The 21127-nt window shown below is 56.6% G+C and overlaps 1 protein-coding gene across 4 annotated transcripts in view; it reads right to left on the bottom strand.

The window, feature by feature from the left end:
- Positions 1-21127, bottom strand: part of ZFYVE28 (zinc finger FYVE-type containing 28) — a 114457-nt gene that overhangs the window by 52471 nt on the left and 40859 nt on the right. For all 4 annotated transcript variants that reach the window (XM_086705612.1, XM_086705611.1, XM_086705613.1 and 1 more), the window contains one exon: positions 7931-8071. In XM_086705612.1, coding sequence (XP_086561738.1) covers positions 7931-8071 — 141 coding nt within the window. Of the gene's footprint in view, positions 1-7930; positions 8072-21127 lie in introns of those variants that run through there.

The raw sequence follows: 21127 nt of genomic DNA, 5'->3' as shown, positions 1-21127 counted from the left end.
CTTGGACCCACTCCCCACCCTGCCTGGCCCACCAGGACATCAGCTGCCCGAGGGTGAGGGCAGGGTCTCCTTCTAGTCTCAGCTGGGCCCCCAGTGCCCAGAACCGTGCTGAACACAGAGTGTGTCTCAGCAAGCAGTTGCAGGGCCTCCAATTCCGGCCAATGTGCAAGTGACAGGAACCGAATTTGCTTCCCTCAAGCAACAACAACAGTAACGGGAAAAGCAAGACTATGGTTCCCAAGACACTAGCCACCAGGCAGAAGAGAGATGGGCAGGACAGCCCTGATTGCCTGGCTCGCGGCCCAGAGCAACCGTTCAGGGCCCAGCCCAGAGGGAGGGCCCCCAGGCGGGACCCAGCAGACTCCCCAGTGAAGAGCAGAGCTGAGAGTCCAGAGGACTGGGACAGTAGAAGAAGAGGCCCTGAGCCAGAGGACAGAGAGCTGCCCAGGGAAAACCATGCGGATCCGGGAGGGCCCTGCGAGGACACATGCCCGCGAGACCAGCAAGGAGGCAACGCATGCAGTGGAGGCAGCGGTGGCCAGAGCTCAGTTCTGTTCATGGGGCAGAAGGCAGAGCACCCAGAAGTGTCGCAGCTGTGGTGATGAGGGTGGTTGGCACCAGATTAAACTCAGCTCTGACCCCCCTAACTTTTTTTTTTAATGTTTATTTATTTTTGAGAGAGAGAGAGAGACAGAGCATGAGCAGGGAAGGAGCAGAGAGAGAGGGAGACACAGAACCTGAAACAGGCTCCAGGCTCTGAGCTGTCAGCACAGAGCCCAACGCGGGGCTCGAACTCACAAACCGCAAGATCATGACCTGAGCCAAAGCCAGACGCTCAACTGACTGAGCCACCCAGGTGCAACCCCCCCCCCCCCACTCCGCCAACATCTTTAAAAAATAGGATCCAAAAGGATCAGACGGTTTCTGAGTAACCAAACCGCATTACAAAACAAAGCTCAAAAAGACTGGTAGGAATACAAAATTATTCAGCTCCCAGAAAGGCGAGATTCGTAATGTCAGACGTTTAATAAAAAATCACCAGGCTTGCAAAGGATTAAGAAAAGATGACACATGATAAAAAGAAAACTCAGGGGCGCCTGGGTGGCACAGTCGGTTAAGTGTCCGACTTCAGCCAGGTCACGATCTCGCGGTCCGTGAGTTTGAGCCCCGCATCAGGCTCTGGGCTGATGGCTCGGAGCCTGGAACCTGCTTCCGATTCTGTGTCTCCCTCTCTCTCTGCCCCTCCCCCGTTCATGCTCTGTCTCTCTCTGTCCCAAAAATAAATAAAAAACGTTGAAAAAAAATTTTTTTTAAAAAGAAAACTCAGGCCGACCTGATGCAGGTGGTGCAGTGGCCACCGGGGGACATGGTGGAGGAGGAGCTGAGCCTTACAACAGACTCCCACGTGTCCCAAAAGTTCGCTGAGACCACAAAGAAAAAGGGCCCACGCCGATCTAGGAGGAAAACGACACTATCTGAGAGGAAAACAAATCCACTGGATGAGGTTAAGCCCAGATGAGACATTTCATTAGAAAAGAACAACAAACTTGAAGACAAAGCAACTCTCCAGTGAGTCTGAGAACAAAACACATAACAACTCATCGCTGAGTGTCAGACTTCAACATGTCAAAGAGGGCGCCTGCGGGGCTCAGGTGGTTAAGCGTCCGACTTTGGCTCAGGTCCTGATCTCACAGCTGGTGGTTTCGAGCCCCATATAGGGCTCTGCCCTCTCAGCACGAAGTCTGCTTTGGATCCTCTCTCTCCCTCTCTCTGCCCCTCCCTTGCTTGCTCTCTCTCTCTCTCAAAAAATAAATAAGTATAAAAAGAAAAGATGTCAAAGGGGCTTATCACTCAAGACCTGAAAGAAGGAAGGGGACAGAAAAAATCTTTGAAGGAATTACGACCAACTTTTGTCCAATTTAATGACCAACAATAAACTCAAGGTCCAAGAAGTTCAATGAACCCAAAGCACAGGGAACACGAAGAAAGCTGCACCAAATCACAGCATGATAAAACTGATAGAAACCAGTGAAAAGAGAAAACTTCACACGTAGTAAGAGGAAAAGATACTACACACACAGAACAAAGCCTCGGGTGACTCTGGATTCCTCACTGGGAACAGGGCAAGTGAGAAGGCACCAGAACGCTGTCTCCCAGGCACTGAAGAGCCAGGAATCCCAGGATCCTTGTCCCGCCTGCCAGCGGTACCCATGGGAGGCGGCGATAGCCAGCACCGTGCTCGGTGGCGAAACCGCACGCTTTCCCCAACACTGATGTGCAGATCCAGCGTGGTCCCGTTCGGCCCCTCAGCGGGCAGTTTCGTAGGCTTTTATACGCAGCCGCTCTATTTCACGCAGAAATGCGAAGGACTGAGAGCAGCCCCAACGACTTCGAAACAGAAGAACAAAGTTGGAGATCTGACACGATGTGATTTCACACCAAGGATAAATCTGCCGCCCTAATGAGGACAGTGTGGAATTGGCCTGAAGTCGGGCAGATCAAGGGAACAGAACAGACAGCCCAGAACTAGGCCCACACGTATCTGGATACTGATTGTCAATAAAGGTGTCATTTAGTACAGAAAGTGCGGTCTGTTGAGTGGAGAAAGGACAGTCTCTTCAGCACGATGTGCAGGCACAACTGAAAATTCATTTGCAAAAATAAATAAAAAACGTCGGTGTAGTCCTCACACTGTGTCCTGACGTTATGTCAATATGGATCATAGTTCTGAAACCACAGAACTTCTAGAGGAGAACACGGGGGGCAATCTGATGACCCTGGGTCAGGCCAAGACTTCTTAGAGAGCACGTCAAAGGCACGACCTACAAGGGGGAAAGTGGGTAACTGACCTTTCTCAAAATCTAAAACTTATGTCCTTCACAAAACTGGGCAGAGAATGAGAGAACAAGCCACAGACGGGGAGAAAATAATTGTACGTCATAACGTGATGCAGGCTGCTGTCCAGAGTATATAAGGAACGCCCAACGGTCAGTACGGAAACGACGCAGTCACTCAAAGGGAGGGTGCTGTGAGGAGCTCCCCAGCCTTGCCGCGGAGCTGGTCAGCCTTGCTGGGACTCCCCCGGCCCCAGTCCTCCCCGGGCACAGCTCCTGTGACAGCAAGTCCAGACATCTGGCCACGCGTGCACCCAGGCGCAGCGCACAGTGGGCGGGAGGCTGGGGTCAGCAGTGAGGGCACTCCAGGGACCCCCCTCTCCCCGAGAACCCACCTCTGCCACGGTGGGCACCAGCACCTTCCGGCACGGGGAGGTTCGGGGGTGCCCCTCGCCAGGTCATGCACACGGGGGAGACCTCAAACCGTCACACCACAGAGCTACGGCAAGGCTCATGCACTCCCACCATGACCCGTTAACCAGCCACACTTGGGTACTAGGTCTGTTAGCACATTTTGCCATTTAATTTTCTTCACCGAAGCATCTAAAATTATACTCCCTTGACGCCCAAACGTTACGGTGTGACTTAGGGAAAACAGGTCGATGGCAGAATCCAGCCCAGAGCAACTTCAAGCCCGTTTGCACCACGAAATCCAAACCCAACTGTACTATTGTCCTGGGGCCACCATAACACAGCCCTGCAGCCGGCGGCCCAGACAACAGACATTTGCTCCTCTCGGTCCTGGAGGCTGGGAGTCTGAGATCCACGCGCGGGCAGGTTGGCTTCTGAGGCCTCACTCCTGGGCGTGCAGACGGCTGTCCTCTCCCCGTGTCCTGACACGGTCGTCCCTCTTCTCTTCTTACAAGGACACTGGTCAGACCCACCCATGACAATTTCATGTTCCCTTAATTATGTCTTTAAAGATTGGGGGTTAGGACTTGAACATATGAATGGGGGGGGGGGGGCAACTCGGCCATCGCAACAATCCGGGATTTACTTCATCCTTCGGAGCTATGGTTTTTAATCCTTCATGGTTTCTGAAGCAAGAGAACACACACAAACTGCACACTCACATGTGCCCCGGTCCATAATTTTCATGAGCTAGAAGGTCATTTCGATGAAAACCAATGACTCGCCCTCCTTCTACAGTCAGAGCCAGCAAGGCAGAGCCACCAATGGGGTCCTGGGCCTTCTCCACCGCACCGGCTCTCAGCCCCCTGCTGACTCACCCCCACGGCCCCCCACGGGCAGCCCATGGAGAGCGGGACTCGCCAACACAGCCCATGTGCTTCTCACAGTATCACTCTTGTAAGAGGACGAAAGGAGGCTATTGGGTTTTTTTTAAGTATTTTTAAAAATATTTTTAACATTTATTGATTTTTGAGAGGGAAACAGAATATAAGCAGGGGAGGGGCAGAGAGAGAGGGAGACTCAGAATCCGAAGCAGGCTCCAGGGTCCGAGGGGTCAGCACAGAGCCTGACGTGGGGCCTGAACTCACAAACCGTGAGATCATGACCTGAGCCCAAGTCGGACCCTCAACCAGCTGAGCCCCCCAGGTGCCCCGACTGAGCCCCCTGCAGGTGCCCTGAGGCTCCTGGTTTTTGAGCATCTACTCTGCACCTAGCATCTGCCTGGAGACTTTATGTAACAGACGCCATTATGGGGCAGAAAGGTTCAAGATACTACACACCCCAGGGGTAGGGCCTGCAACACAGCTTCATTTAAGAGAAGTCCGCACACTGCAGATGAATATTGATGGGACTTCCCTGTGTTCTGGGCCCCAGCAAGCCCCCTCCCCCACCAGAGCTGGCTGAGCAAGCAGCACGGGAGAGAAGAGGTCGCAGACAAGCACCAGCTGCCCTTCACCTGCCCTTCACCTGCCGGTGAGCAGGCAGCATGTGCTGTGGGTCTCATGGACCACCGCAGCCCGCCAGGCTCCCACCTGCACTCCCAAGGGCCAACCAGCCGGATGCCAAGCACCTTTCAACGGTCAGCTGAGCAAGCAGATGGTCGTGGAGCACTGGCCCCGGCTCTGGCTGGAATCGGGGTGCATGAAGCCCCCAGGACTCACTGGTGAGAGAAGTCAGACTTCCCAGCAGGCGTTAAATGGCGAGGCCATCACCCAGAGGGCCTCTGTGGGGGCCCTCCCCACCCTGAGGAAGACTGAATGTACCCCCACACTGGAGCCAGAGCACTGACTCAAACAGAACTGAACGGTGCCCAGTCAGAGACCCACACGTGGACGCCTCCAGGGGCCCCTGGAGAACTAAGCCAGGCCAGGCTGATGCCACCATGCATGCCCCGCACAGATGCCACGCTCAGCAGAGGGCTGTGCTGGGGTTCAGGGGGCCTAGGGGCCCCGAGATGCCCCAGACGGGAAGACTCAGGGACCCGTCACCAAAGTCAGGGTCAGACGGCAGGGGGACGAGGAGAGCTCCCATGGCCAGTGCCGAGCCACCAGCCTCAAAGCGGAGAAAGTCACGGCCTCCAGGTGCTTGGCTGTGGTGGCCACATCCTTCCCGCGGCTGACTCATGGGGGCTGGGAATGCCAGGGGCCTGCGGCCCCGGAACCTGGCCTCCAGTGACCTGCATAGTATGACAGCGCTCTCAAATCAAGGCCACCAAGTGGCCCTGCAGAGTGGGCGGCAGTCCCATGTTAACTGCAGTTCCCCAGAGTCTGCGTTGCAAAGGCAGGCACATCACCCTGTGCACATGGGTCCTGTACAAGCAGCCCTCCCTGATTGCCATGACCCAGCAAACGCCTGCCCCCTCTCAGCCTGCCTCCCTTCTGTGACACCGTCCACCCCTCCAACCAGAGGCAGACCCTCTTCCAGTGACTGCTGCTGAATGAATGAGCGAGTGAATGAATGAACGGACAAACGAACAAACCAGCATCATGACAGTCGAATGGAATGGGAAACAGCAGTCAAATCAGAAAAGACAATGTCCTAATTTAAGACAGATGTTAGAAATGACAGACACTTTCGGGGCGCCTGAGTGGCTCAGTCGGTTAAGCAGCCGACTTTGGCTCAGGTCATGATCTCGCGGTCCGTGAGTTCGAGCCCCGCGTCGGGCTCTGTGCCGACAGCTTGGAGCCTGGAGCCTGTTTCAGATTCTGTGTCTCCTTCTCTCTCTGACCCTCCTCTGTTCATGCTCTGTCTCTCTCTGTCCCAAAAATAAATAAACTTAAAAAAAAAAAAAGAAATGACAGACACTTTCAACCTAAATGCCTGAGCTTTGCTGAAATCCGCTCTGGCAGGAGTCCTTACACAGCCCACGGGGCCCCAGTAAGCAGCCAGTTAAATATGTTACCACGATGAGCCTTCATAAAATCAGAGCACGTACACGAAGGCATCCCTGGGGGGCACCGCTAACCCTCCTTCTTGGGAGGGGGGCAGAGTACGCAGCCAGGACCCACAACTTCTCACTGTGCCAGTCTGGGTGCAGGAGCTTCGGCAGCAGGCCCCCCAGAGGCCCCTGAGTGGGCATCCGGGCACCCGGCTGGCAGGAGCGTCCCCGGCTCCCCCGCTGACCAGAGCAGCCCCTGTGGCTCACCCGGTCACGCCAATGCCGTGTCCGTGGCGACCCCTTCCTCCCGGGGGGCCTGCGGTTTGGGCCGCGCCAGGGAGAGTGGCCCGAGGGACCGGCCGCCGGCGGGAGCCCTGCTCTGTGTCTCTAATGCGCTCCCCTGGCGGCCGAGACCCCACACGTGTTGTCACAACGCACCCCACCTGACGCCCTGGGAGAGGATGCTGGCAGCTGGCGCCTGCTTCCTCGGGACCTGCCCCCCTGCGCCCCCTCCCCCCCCTTTACCCTGTGTCGATTGTGCTTCAATTTCACCGGGGTAAATCCCAGTCATGAGCATGACTGTGCCACGTCCTGTGTGTCCTCTTCGTGGGGCATTAAGTCTGGGCTGGTCCTGGGACCCTGACACAGGAGTCTTAGAGGAGGGAGGAGTTAAAGATGCTCATAGGAGTGCGAGACCCTTTTAGCTTTTTGTGACTTCTTTCTCTAAGAACGCTGCCTTGCCCATGCCTAATTCTAGAGAGTTGTCCTTTCTGCTGTCACCCTGTCAAGGCTCCGCAAAGCACCTGATGTAGCTGCCACCCCATCTGGTCAATGTGTGTAACTTGCAACTACAGCAGCCAGTGGACGGGCCAGAGCAGGTCAAGGACAAACTGACTGCGGGGCGGGGGGGGGGGGGGGCGGCGCAGGCAGGCGGGGCAGGAGAGAGAGACCTCCTAGCTGCAAGGTCCACGTGCTGAGGGCACAAGGAAGGACATTCTTTGGAGGGAGAGGGGGAGTGTCAACGGCCCAGCAAGTCCAGAGGCCCCCCTGGGCCCTCCAGTCCCCTAGGAGAGGGGAGGGGCTCCTGGTCATTCCAGGGCCGGCCAGGACCTGCCTGTAAGAACCAAAACCCTTACCTAACTGTCCTGATGCTTAAAAGACACAGTGGGACGCTGGCTTCCTCGAAACCCCCCACCCCGTCCTGCCCCCCCTGGGATCTGGGAAGCACACCTCAGCCCCCTTCCCAGGGCAGACGGAATCCAGTAAGACTTGTGGGCAGAATGCACCAAGAACATTCTGGAACTTTGTGAAAGACCCTGCCTGTCACTCGACAAAACCGAACCACGTCTCATGTGTTCACACTGGTCGTTGGCTAAGTTGCAGGACATTTCTGGTGTCGCTTCCCCGGCTGGCTCTGAACCGTGCAACACGGCCAGAGTCTGAGTGCCCCCACCCCACAGCCTGGCCCCTCTCCCCTGCTAGCCGCTCCCTGGCCAAGACCCTGCCGGCTCCTGCTCATCACGCCTCCCCTACCTCTGCCCGGCAAGAGCGCCCTGGGCAGCCTGCACTTCTCTCCTGGCTCTCTTCCCCCACGCTGTCCCGCTCGGGGTCGAGTGTCCTCCAGGCCCGGTGCGCGGCTGGACCAGGGGGCGCCCGGCACGTCGGCCAGGCCAGCCTGAGATGTGCTCAGCAGGTGACAAGGCCTCGGGTTCCCCCACGACAGGCCCCTCGGCCCCACGCCGCTCACCTGGCAGGAGCGAAACTGGCTGACGAGCAGCGTGCACCGTTGCGGGTCCTTCCGCCCGTCCAGACTGTCCAGCTCGGCGGCCACCTGGTTCAGCTCCTCGTCTGCATAGTAGAACTGGGCGAGCAGCTGTGGGTCCGACCTCTGCGGGGGGGAGAGAGGCGCCGGCGTGAGCGGGAGCATCACCGTTCCCGGGCCCCACACCCCTCACGGAACCTGGCACCTGTCCTGACTCCCTCTGCATCTCAGCCCACTTCTCAGGAGGCCTTCCCGGCAGCAGGGGTTCAGGGAGGGTGGGGTGTAGGGATCAGAGGCAGAGCAGAATCGGCTCTTAACAAGGGACTTGCTCCTAAAACGAGACTACAATGGCAGCCGGTGAAGGACGCAGGTCCGACCAACACCCCACAATTTCCTCAAATGAAGCCTGACGGACCGTGGCGCCATAAGTGGTTGCCATCTGCAAATCTGTTCTCTAGAACCTTCTCAGCCCTCAGCCCGGCTTCCATCCCCCAGAAAATGCCAGTGGTCTGTGGCAGGAGGCCCCTCACCCCCACCCCTGCTCTCCTGACGGGCTGCCGACCGCCCTGAGCGCCCTGGCCGCCCCCGCCACCTCTGCCCCGGCCTGCGACCTTCTCCTTCCACACACCGGCCTCAGGGCCTCTGCACTGCAGCCGCTCTGGCCTGAGGCAGGAAGGATCTGAGTTTCCAGGATCAGGAGAAACCCAGAGCAAAAGCGATGACGCCCTCGGAGATACTTTCAGAAGTGGTGGCGTTCACGATCGTGCAGAGAAAGAAAGGAGAGGGCGAGACCACAAACCAGGCAGGCGTTCAAAGGTGCCGGGGGACCACACGCACACACACTCACAGCACAGTCAGCACAACCCACTCTTCATCCTCACGGAGTTAGCACACGGTTGCCTGTCCCCTGATGCTGTTAAATGCAGGTAACTTACTGTCCCAATCTTCGGTGTCCCATCTCGGGGGTCCTCTCGGCTCTGGCGTTCCATCCCCTCCCCTGTGCGGCCCGCCGGCTGGCCTTTCTTCGGCTCAGGGGTCCGGGCCCTTCAGTGCCTGACTCGGTCAGCTCTCGAGCTGGCCCGGGGGGAGACCCCATATGAGGCAGAGCAGACCCGCGGGCGGGGGCGCCCAGCTGCGGTGCCTGCCTGGGGGCGGGGGGGGGGGGCATGCGCCCCTGGCTGGGCCAGGGCGGCCTTCCCGGGGCTTTTCCAGGAGAGTCGAGGAGACGAGAATCTGTTCTGTCGCCCATTCACCCAGCAAACGCTGCCTGAACACCCACTCTGCCCGGGGTGCGGGGGCCTGGGGGTACGACCTGGGATGGGGTGGACTCAGACCCCCGCCCTACTGGCGACCCAGTGCCGCACACCCTCTCTGGTCCCGGGAGCCAGTGTGTACCCTCAGTGGGCTCAGCTGACTTGCTGGGTTCCTGTCACTCCAAGGAGGGTGACCAGTGTCCCCTCTGTGACAAAACAGGAACAGGATTGGGGTCAGGGGCTAGGCAGTACTTTTGTGCCTCTTTCCTGTTCCACTGACTGGTGGCGTGGAAAGTGATGCTCAGAAGGCATCTCGAGGCCCTTCCCCTACAGGCCTGGAGTCCCAGGGAGGGGTGACGTGGCGGGCAGGGGCTGGGGGCACCCTCCGTGGCCTTGGGGCTACGGATTTTCAGGGAGGCCCTGAGGCCTTGCTCTTTGCTTCTCAAAGTCCCAGAATTGTGACCTGGCTCCCCTGGTGGCTGCCAGCTTCCCCTCCCGAGGTCCTGGATCCTACAAGCCGTGTCCCAAGAAGGAGAGGAGTGCCTCAAACAGCACCCTGTTACCAGTTACACAGGGGTCGTCCCTTCCTGAGAGGAGGTTGCAGCAAGGGGCTGAGGCCACCGCCGGCCAATGACATGTTCCGGACTCGCTGGCACCGAGCCTGGGCACCTGACAGCCTGCTCGGGAGCTGACCTCAGTCACCAGAGGCCACTAGCTTCCTTCTGGCCCCAAACCCACCAGCTCCCCTCACAGCAGTGGGGCGGGAGGGCAGGGAGAGCAGGGGGCACGGTGGAGACAGTCCCACAGCAGATGCCTCGCTGTGGCCCGGTGCCTCCCACGGAGCTGGCCTGGAGCTGTCGTGGTCACAACGCACCAGGGCAGGCAATGCAGAGCCTCCCTGCACCTGTTCCTGCAGCTGCCACCACTGCTCACAACACGACGCCCGCTGGCACAGCAGACAGGCTGGGGACTGAATTTAGGGCACCGGATAATGACACCTCCAGGAAGCCAGGTCTCTGTTCTGAGAAAGAGGGCATGATGCAGGGGGCCGTGCCCAAGCGTGTCCAGAAAATAACTCAGAAGCATCCTTTGCCCTGGCATTAAAAACCTCACCATATATAAGCAGACCTCAAATCCAAATATTCACACTGACGGCCCGGGTGAACGCGGCCCCCTCTGCTATTGGCAGTGAGTGACCACGGAAGGTCCCGGAATGCCTGATGGTGGCCATGGTGCCAGCTGTCAGGAAGACAAGGCTCTGCCCCTCACATGGTCCCATTGACCCCGCTGGCCATTCCCCTCCCTGCACCCAGGAGGGGACCGAGCCTCAAGAGCGTCTTCCGAGTGGCCCTCAGCTTGTGCACATGCACACACACACCTTCCTCCACGTTCTGGAGAGAGTGACAAAGAAGCACCATGTGTTCAAGTGGAACTGTGGTGTGTGTGTGTGTGCACGTGTGTGTAGGGGCGTGTGTGTGGTTTGGTGTGGGTGTGTGTGGTGTGTGTGTGTCTCCATGTGTGTGCGGGGTGTGCATGTGTCTGTGTGGGTGTGTGGGTGGCACAGGGAAGGAGACAGCAGCACCCAGAACTGGGTGCCTGCCCAGAGCTGCGTGGGCTCTAAACCTCTTCACGACCATGCCCCCCAGCGACAAGCACCTAGCAGGTGCGGCAGGATCCGGTCTTGGAAATGATGCACAGAGACGAGGCTCTTGGTCCCACTTCACTCTGATGTCAGTGAACTACAGACCTTAAAACCAGACCTACAGACGTGCTGTGCATCAGCAGAAAGAGAGCCGCAAACACACATACACACACACAGACGCGTGCAGCAGAGTAAGAGAATTCAGAAAACTTTTTTAAAGCTAGTGATTATTCTATATTACTGAAACTCAAAAGGCCTACACTATTTGAAAACTTTATTCGTACCCTGAGCCAGCTTTCCACCCCCTCAGGACTGGCATCGTCCACAGAGGAAGCAGACGTCCACTGTGTGTGTCCCGGGAAGCAATCCGTGCCAGCCACGTCGGTCAGACCTGCCCGCGGACCCAGGCGCTGCGAGGGACAAAACCTCCAGGCAGGGGTTCCAGGAAATGAATGAACACAACCTACAAAGTTCCATTTGTGCTGATGAACAAAATCCAAGGGAGAATGATGACACTCCATTTTCGTGTCGGAGTCTGCAGGGTCCGGAGTAACACGGGCCAGCTCAGCCCCGCCCACCACGGATGTGCAGCTCAGCCAGCCGGCAGGGTCACCACAAGTCTGCTCGAAGTGGGGGACCCATGGATGTTCAGGGACATGAGAAGTTGTCTTTCTCTCTTGGATTTAAATCATCTAGCCTTATTCTATAACATGCTAAATTAAATTTTATTAAGTTTATTTATTTTCAAAGAGACAGAGAGAGCAAGCAGGAGAGTAGCAGAGAGAGAGAGAGAATCCCAAGCAGGCTCCGCACCATCAGCTCAGACCCCGATGTGGGGCTTGGAGCCTGATGTGGGGCTCGAACTCACGAACTATGAGATCACCGCCTGAGCAGAAACTAAGACTCAGAGGCTTAACCGACTGAGCCACCCAGGCACCCCTAAAATTAAATTTTAAATTACACTTTTAAATATCCCTAAGGAAAATGTTCACAACAAAGAGAACCAATTGGTATATATAAGAAGGACTCAAAAAATAACAACAACAACAAAAAAAGAACTCACCCTATTTTGAAATAAAAATTGTAAGAGAATAATTTAGAACTCAGTAGGAATGTCTTTTCTGCCACACTGTGTCGATATTTTCTCACCATCAGTTCAGGGCAGCGTAAGTTTTCGCGGTCGCAAGAAGACAAAACAGAAGCTCACGGAAGAAAGCGTCTGGCCTGGGAGGCTCCATGACTCTACGAACAGGCAGCATCAGAGGTGACGGGAAAACCAGGAAACCACAAAGAAGCACTAAGTCGAAGTGCAAACACGAACTAATTCAGCACTAATTTTGTCAAGTTGATGAAATCATTCTTTCATTCGAAAGCTGCTCTGTGGTGTGGGAGAGGGCGCCGGCCACAGTGGGAGGGGGCTCAGGCCCTGCTGCAGGCCCTGGGCTGAGCCGGCCGGCTGGGCTGGGGCGGAAGGCGGCAGGAGCAGGCCCGCCCAGCCCTGTGCAGAGCACCCGGATGAAGTTCACAGGGAAAGGGAAGGCCCAAGGTCGCATGGTGGGACAGGATGGAGCCCAGAGTCGGCCTGGGGCTCACACTAAGGACCCTTGGGCACCCTCGTGGGAAAGATGAAGGGGTGAGTGTAACAAGGGCTCCCATCCCTTTCACACCCTTGCTTCCCAAGTAAGAAGTGAGCACTGCAGTGGGAGGGCCTCACGAGGACGCCCCTGTTCGCTCCAGGCCGCAGCCGCACAGCCCCAGCCAAGCTGCACGATGGGGAGAAGGGGTGGAGGCAGATGGCCAGACAGGTGGGCCGGACAGATGGCGGGACAGGAGGCCTGGCCAGACCAGAAAGGGCCAGTCCCCCACACTGCCCGGTGGTGGAGCACAGCCCAGGTGGCATGTGGGGAGCCCCAGCCCCCTGCCCACCCCCCTCCCCTCAGCACCCGCCCCAGGATGTGAGCTGGGCTCCCAACGCTCGCTCGTTCCGACAGGCCACCCCATATGCCTCCCGCCATCCCAACACTCAGCAGGAGCCAGCCTTCCAGATCTCAGTGGACCCCAGGTAGGCATCAGCTGGACAGAGTCCAGGTTGCTCAGGGGTGAGGGCTGGGCACCTAAGGTGCCAGTCCGCCAGCCTTGGGCCTCTCCCAGACCAGCTTTCCAGTAAAGCCTCAGATTCCCCACTGCAACACCAGAAATCCAAGAATGTTGCCAAAAACAAACAAACAAACCAAACAGAAAAGCCTCAAGTCGTGGCACCTTGAATGTGACTGCTCCCCCTACCACCAGTGGTGCCCCCACCCAGCCAGCTGGTCTCCAGTCCCTGGGCCTGGGAGAAGCAGCCCAGACCACACTAGACTCTTAAGGAAGCCCACTGACCACTCGTCCCATGGCTGGAAGCCCTCACTGCCTCCAAACACCGACCCAGGCCCTCCTGAAGGTCTGCACCACCCTCTGTCCCCACCAACGTCTGGCATATTTGGGGAGCCATGACTCATGCCCCAAAGTTGGCTTGTCTCCATCAGTACACCCCGGGGCCGCCTGGCCCCAGACACCAGCCACCCTTCAGCAGATCTGGTGCCCCAAATAGGCACAGGCTCCTGTTGTCACAAGGCAGCAGCCCTGCCATCTGGCCCATCAGTGACTGGACTGGGGGCTGGTTACTTCTGTGCCCACCCCCCCCCACTCCGACCCAACTGCCTGCTATCTCTACCCAGGGGCTGCAGAGAGCCCGCCCAGTCACAAGGAGCGACAGTCAGGGGCTTTGTCCCACACCCCCTCCCCAACTGCTGGTAGCTCCTGCTGCCTGCCCCCCCTCCCCCCCCCCGCAACTGGCTCCCTCTCAGGACTCAGGTGCCTGCCCTCCCTGAGGCCTCAAGTTCAGGCGTGGAGCTGGGCCTGGGCACATCACCACCCCTGTGGCCCCCTGCACCTGTCTGGCACACCTGGCCGGGGAGACCCTGAGGTGGCCAGCTGCTTCCCCCCAGGGCTTGAGGAGGCTGGCCAGGCTCCAGAGGTTTTAGGTCCTGGCAGCCAGGGCTTGGTGCAGACTAATCACAGAGAAAACCGTCAAGAGCTGTGTCTAAATCATGCAACCTCCATAATCCAACACCCCCTCAGAGGAGGTGACGGCCACTCCCCAGTCTGCACAGGGGAGAACCTAGGCTTGGATCCCATGTCCAAAACGTAGCCCCACCTGTCACTTCGCCCCCCTAACAAAGGATGGCCTTTTTCTGCAACTCACCTTCCCTTCTGGTTCCTGCTGGGTGTTAAGGGCAAGGCAGCACAGGGCTCCCATCCGGGCTGGCACCACACGTCCCTGATAGAAAGCTGGAGGGTCCCACTGGGGTCGGGCTCAGTGGCTCAGGGTCCCGGCACACGCACCCACGTGGGCCAACTTGCACGGACACCACGTGTTTCCACAGGTCTCCTCTGAATGCCCAGGGAGCATCCATCCACCCTAGGAGGCTGGCCCCATCCTGGGCCGCAGCCAGAAAATCGCCGCTGAAGCCCAGGAACCGCCCCACCCAGGGCAGGCACCAGCGGACGGTCAGCCGGCCCCGCCCGCACCTCCAGCCTGACTGCAGCCACAGATGGCCTGTCCTCCCTTGCGTGGGGCCCGGCCGGGCCGCTGTGAGCGGTCTGCCTCAAGGGCAAAGCACTTCGCGGCTACAGAGCCGAATGCTTGCCCAAGAGAGACTGACGACGTTACACTCAGTTCACATCGATAAATATTTTATGTCTATGGTACAGCAACAGAGACGGCCATCCTGAAAATGTGTCCGGAGGAACCAAGGGCCCTCGACAGCATGGGGAAGAAAGAGCCTGTGCCCCGATGGCAGGATGAACCAGCTTCAGAATTTATAAAGATGGGTGCTGGGCTTAGGTCCAGGATGCGCTGAGCTTCAAATCCCGCTCAGTCACTTACTGGACGGTGACCATGGGCACGGCACTTACCCACGTCTCCATCTACCATTTGCAAAATGGGCTTAACGCACTCAGAGTACCTGGCAAGCGCCCGGGGCACAGCAGACACTCAATATAGTCTGTCACTAAGGGAGTCATCACTACCAATAAAAGCGTCCCTGGTGCAAGCAGTCAAAGGTGATAGAAAACAAGCCAAGATGACCTCACTTCTGAGAGCATCATTCCCTGAAAGTGGACACACGACAGCACCACCCCCAAACGGCAGATCACAACGACACCCCGTGCCAACCAACAGAGCCATGTGGGGAACCTCAACCCCCAGGAGGCAGTGAGGACCGACAGCAGGGGAGGGAGAGACCTCCCCCCACGCCCGCACCTGGTCCCTGAAGTGCCCGAATCCGGGAGTCTTTCTGAGCCTTCCCCAGGATATCAGGGGGTGGGGCACTGGGACAAGGGGCGGCGCATCCAGGGCTGGGGTGCAGGGCAATGGGGCGCAGGGTCGGGGCATCGGGGGCTGGGACGCGGGGCACTGGGACATGGGTGCTGGGCATTGGGGGCTGGGACGCGGGGCACTGGGGTCCAGGGACGGGGCATCAGGGGCTGAGACGCGGGGCACTGGGGTGTGGGTGCCGGGCATCGGGGGCTGGGGTGCGGGGCACTGCGGGTGCGGCACTGCGCGCACGGCGCGGGCCATTGGGGGCGCAAGTGGCGGAGCCCTAGGGACGAGGGGGCGGGGCGCGGGTGTCCAGGGGAGGTCCGGAAGGACGGGCTGCGGCGGCCCCACGTAAAGGAGGAAGAGGCCAAGCCGGCCGGGTCGCGGGAAGCGTGGGCTGGGGTTGCGCAGCGAGTGGAGCCTCCGCGGGCGCCATGGAGGCCGGAAGGTCGGTGGTGTCCCAGAAGGAGCGACGTGGGAGGGAGGAGAGGCCTCGGGACGAGCGAATGTTGCGTTGCGGCTGGAGAAACGCGGGAGTCTCTCGGGCTCAGAGTGGTCGCTGAGCCCGGGCCGCTCAGCTAGCGCGCAGGGGCCTGATCCGCCTTCCCGCTCAGCAGGTGTCTGGGCCTGGCCCCGCAGCCCTGGCCCATCCCCGCTCCAGGTCCCTCCCCTAATCTCTGACGCTTCAGAGCCCCCAACCCTGAGCCGGACCTGGCACAAGTCGGAGCGCCAGCAGCCCCTGGCCTGGGAGACGCCCCTTCTGGCTCAAAGACGCAGATACATGGACTCTCCCAAGCCCTCCGACTCCCGGCCTGGGCTGGGGAATGGGTTAGCGAGCTGCGCCAGTCACCCCAATACCGGGAGACCTTCACTCACCTGCTGCGGAATGAAGTCTGCACGGACGTGCGGTGGGGGCCTCCCCTCTACAGGAGGGGTGCAGGGAGAGAAAGCACCCCTCTGGCAGGGCCAGGCCAAGACTTAAACACAGTATGACTCACTCGGGAAGCTGAGGTGGGCAGACTACACAGCCCAACTTCACGGTCAACTCACAGATGGTTCTAGAACAGCCGCCCAACACATCGACCTAAAAGATGTGTCCTGAGGCTGAATCTGGACCCCCACAAAGGAGAACATCCTCTTATAGTGATGGGGGGGCATGAAATTAAATCTAGGGTTATTCCAGCAAAAAATAGTCCTGAAATCTTACCCACAGCCAAGAGGCTCACACATAAGAATATTTTTTTTTTTTTTTTTGAGAGGCAGAGAGAGAGAGCACGAGCAGAGGAGGGACAGAGAGAGAGGGAGACACAGAATCTGACGCAGGCTCCAGGTTCTGAGCTGTGAGCACACAACCCAACGCAGGGCTCGAACTCAAGGACTGTGAGATCATGACCTGAGCTGAAGTCGGACGCTTAACCGACTGAGCCACCCAGGCGCCCCTCACAGTTAAGTTCTGAGACAGAGTTTTGAACTCACTAAATTTTTAAGACACTGTTATCACTATAACCAGCGTTGCCCCAAATGAGGTTTTATAAGAACTTCTTAAGCAGAGCGGACTGTGGGCCTCCCTGAGGGAAGGCCAGCACTCTGCAGCTCCCCCAGATGATCTGCTAAATTAGTGCCCCACAAGCTCTGGAGTGTAGGACCCATTTAGACACCCAGGAGACGAGTTCCCTGTACCAGCTATGGCTCCCACTTGGAGGGCCAGCTTCCCCGCTGTCGGCGACTCTGGAAAGTAACCCAGGAAGGGGCCCCAGAGAAACCCCTCCAGCTGCAGGGGGTCCCTGCCTTGGGAGCCATGGCGAGGGGCCCCTTTATAAACATACTCTGGTCCCACCTGGAGACAGACCCCCACTGTTGGGGGAGATGCTCCTGAGAAGCAGGGCCCCAGCCCTGGGAGGAGGCTAGGTCACCCCCTGTTGGGCTGGGACACCCCCCCTTCCACGGGGAGCAGCCTGGCACGGGACCCTGCCACACCCCAGGTGACCACACTGGCCTTGGCTGCAGTATTTGGGCTTCAGGCCAAACCAGATGCAATGCCTACACATAACACACTGTCCAGTGAATGGTTTCCAGAAGGAAATGATTTCCCCAAACTCCCCATCCAGCGCTGTGCACACAGATGACTCACCAAGCACAGGGACCATGGGGAGTTCAAGCTGGCCAGCTGCGGCGGGTCACGGAGAAGCCCCTTGCGTAACTTCTCAGAAAAGTGGCACGGGCACCCACACATCTGGAGAGGGAGTGTGCTTCGCACCCCCAGACGCCCGCCCCCAGGCAGGCCCTGCCTGACCACAGGTGTCTGAACTACAGGAGGTCTGTTTAGAATTTGAATGGGTTTGAGGTTCTTTCAAATGCCAGCTATTTTCAAAGCTATTAAGTAGTAAACTTGGTGGCCTGCTATTTACTCTATTCCCACACGGTTCCCACACTGCTGGCAGCCACGGGACACAGTCCACCGGGGGCCCCAGGCCTGAGCTCCCATTGTTGGGACAGTGTCCTGGGCTCGGGCTGCAGCCCAGGAAACAGGCGAGATAGCCGGGCTGGGAAGTCTTCTCAGCTTCTGGGACGGTGGGAATCTACCCAAGGGAAACAGAAATTTAAATTGCTTCTTTATGGGGGCGCCTGGCTGGCTTAGTTGAGCGTCCGACTTCGCCTCAGGTCATGATCTCCTGGTCCGTGAGTTGGTGAGTTCGAGCCCTGCATCGGGCTCTGTGCTGACAGCTCGGAGCCTGGAGCCTGCTTCAGATTCTGTGTCTCCCTCTCTCTCTGCCCCGCCCTCCCCCCACTTGTGCTTTGTCTGTCTGTCTGTCTCTCTCTCTCTCAAAAATAAATAAACATTAAAAACTTTGTTAATTGCTCCTTTATGAATTGTCCTCTCCTTCAGAGAGAATTTGAGGTGATCACCAAATCAGAGCACACGTGAACTGAGTCTGTTTGTTTAATCAGAGGAGCAATTAAAGGGCCCAAACAGGGGTCCCTCTGGGGCCAAGTGGATCACTGCAGGTACATGTCAACAGCCAGCTGGCCTACCCTGATCTCTGTTTTGCTGGCACAGGCCCAGGGCCCACGAGTGTCCCCCAGTCCTGGGCATATCAGCGCCACAGGGCGGGGATGAAGTGGATTGGGAGAGTCCAGCCCCACACCTGTAGGGAGCCCTAATCCCGGGCCAGCCTCACCTGCAGTCTGGGAACATGCTGGGGTCAGGGAGCAACACGCAATTCCTCCCACTGGGAGGACCTAAGAGACGGGACATCACCGGGAGGGAAGCCAGCACCTGGGGAGGCCTTGCTAGCTGAGCAGGTGGGGTTAACACACACTTGAGGGACCCAAGGACTTAGAAACGCAGGTGGGCAATCCCTATCAAAATAACACCAGCATTCTTCACAGAGCTAGAACAAACAATCCTAAAAGTTGTATGGAACCAGAAAAGACCCTGAATAGCCAAAACAATCTTGAAAAAGAAAACCAAAGCAGGAGGCATCACAATCCCAGGCTTCAAGCTATACTACAAAGCTGTAATCATTGAGACAGCATGGTACTGGCACAAAAACAGACACTCAGATCAATGGAACAGAATAGAGACCCCAGAAATGGACCCACAAACGTATGGCCAACCAATCTTTGACAAAGCAGGAAAGAATATCCAACGGAATAAAGACAGTCTCTTCAGCAAGTGGTGCTGGGAAAACTGGACGGTGACATGCAGAAGAATGAACCTGGACCGCTTTCTTACACCAGACACAAAAATAAACTCAAAATGGATGAAAGACCTAAATGTAAGACAGGAAGCCATCAAAACCCTCGAGGAGAAAGCAGGAAAAAGCCTCTTTGATCTTGGCTGTAGCAACTTCTTACTCAACACGTCTCCAGAGGCAAGGGAAACAAAAGCAAACATGAACTGTTGGGACCTCATCAAGATAAAAAGCTTCTGCACAGCGAAGGAAGCAATCAGCAAACAAGGCAACCGACAGAATGGGAGAAGATATTTGCAAACAACATATCAGACAAAGGGTTAATATCCAAAATCTATAAACAACTTATGAAACTCAACACCCAAAAAACAAATAACCCAGTGAAGAAATGGGCCAAAGACATGAACAGACACTTCTTCAAAGAAGACATCCAGATGGCCAACAGACACATGAAAGAATGCTCAACATCATCCATCATCAGGGAACTACAAATCAAAGCCACAATGAGATACCACCTCACACCTGTCAGAATGGCTAACATTCACAACTCAGGCAACAACAGATGTTGCTGAGGATGCGGAGAAAGAGTGTCTCCTTTGCACTGCTGGTGGGAATGCAAACTGGTGCAGCTGCTCTGGAAAATGGTATGAAGGTTCCTCAAAAAATTAACAATAGAACTACCTTAAGACCCAGCAATTGCACTACTAGGTATTTATCCAAGGGGTACAGGGATGCTGTTTCGAAGGGACACATGTACTCCAATGTTTATAGCAGTGCTACTGACAATAGGCAAAGCATGGGAAGAGCCCAAATGTCCATCGATGGATGAATGGATAAAGAAGATGTGTGTACACACACACACACACACACACACACACACACACACACACACAATGGAGTATTACTCAGCAATCAAAAAGAATGAAATCTTTCCATTTGCAACTATGTGGATGGAACTAGAAGGTATTATGCTCAGTGAAATTAGAGAAAGACAAATATATAACTTCACTCATATGAGGACTTTAAGATACAAAAGAGATGGACATAAGGGAAGGGAAGCAAAAATAAGATAAAAACAGAGAGGGAGACAAAACAGAAGAGACTCTTAAATACAGAGAACAGGGGCGCCTGGGTGGCGCAGTCGGTTAAGCGTCTGACTTTAGCCAGGTCATGATCTCGCGGTCCGTGAGTTCGAGCCCCGCGTCAGGCTCTGGGCTGATGGCTCGGAGCCTGGAGCCTGTTTCCGATTCTGTGTCTCCCTCTCTCTCTGCCCCTCCCCCGTTCATGCTCTGTCTCTCTCTGTCCCAAAAATAAATAAACGTTGAAAAAAAAAATTCTAAAAAAATACAGAGAACAAATGGAGGGTTGCTGGAGGGGTTGTGGGTGGGGGGATGGGCTAAATGGGTGAGGGGCATTAGGGAGGATACTTGTTGGGATGAGCACTGGGTGTTATATGTAGGGGATGAATCACTGAATTCTACTCCTGAAATCATTGTTGCACTACATACTAACTTGAATGTAAATTAAAATAAAGGAAGGAAGGAAGGAGGGAAGGAAGAAGGTTGGTTGGTTGCTGCAGCCTTGGACCCAGACGCTCTGACCACACCTCACCCAGGTGGGTGGTGCTGCTCCCAGAAGGTCTGTGGACACGCACCTCCAGCGGGTCAGGATGACATACCCAGCCCCCTTTCCAGAAGAGGGTAATCCGGGCTTTTAGAAACAGCTTTACTGACACAGATCTCATGTCCCATAACATCCTCCCGGTTAAAGTCCTCAACTCAGGGGTTTTAGTACATTCACGGGGTTGTGCAACCATCACCACAAACTAATTTTAGATCACCTCCACCCCGCAAAGGGAAGCTTGCACCCATTCCCAGTCATCCCTCTACGGGCCCTGATCTACTGTCTTTACGGATTTGCCTGCTCTGGACGTTTCATGCAAATGGATCACAGGAGATGTGACCTTTTGCATCTGACTCCTTTCCTTCTGCATGTTTGCAAAGATCGTCCACGTTGTGGGGCATGTCAGTGCGTTCTTTAGGGCCGAATAGTTCCCACTGTGGGGATGGACATTTTGTTGGTGGAGCCCCTCCCCAGTTGGTGGACAGGTGGACTGTGTCCACTTTGGGGCGATGCTGCTATGAACGAGTGTTCGTGTGGACATCAGCTTTCCGCCTCTCTTGGGCATAAATCTGGAAGGGGTCCCAATCCGGGGTCACTGCGTGTGAAACT

Source organism: Puma concolor, chromosome B1, assembly GCF_028749965.1.
Source record: "Puma concolor isolate L17-30 chromosome B1, mPumCon1.1.hap2, whole genome shotgun sequence".
Classification (NCBI taxonomy): Eukaryota; Metazoa; Chordata; class Mammalia; order Carnivora; family Felidae; genus Puma; species Puma concolor.
This window is presented reverse-complemented; position numbering and strand designations above follow the sequence as displayed.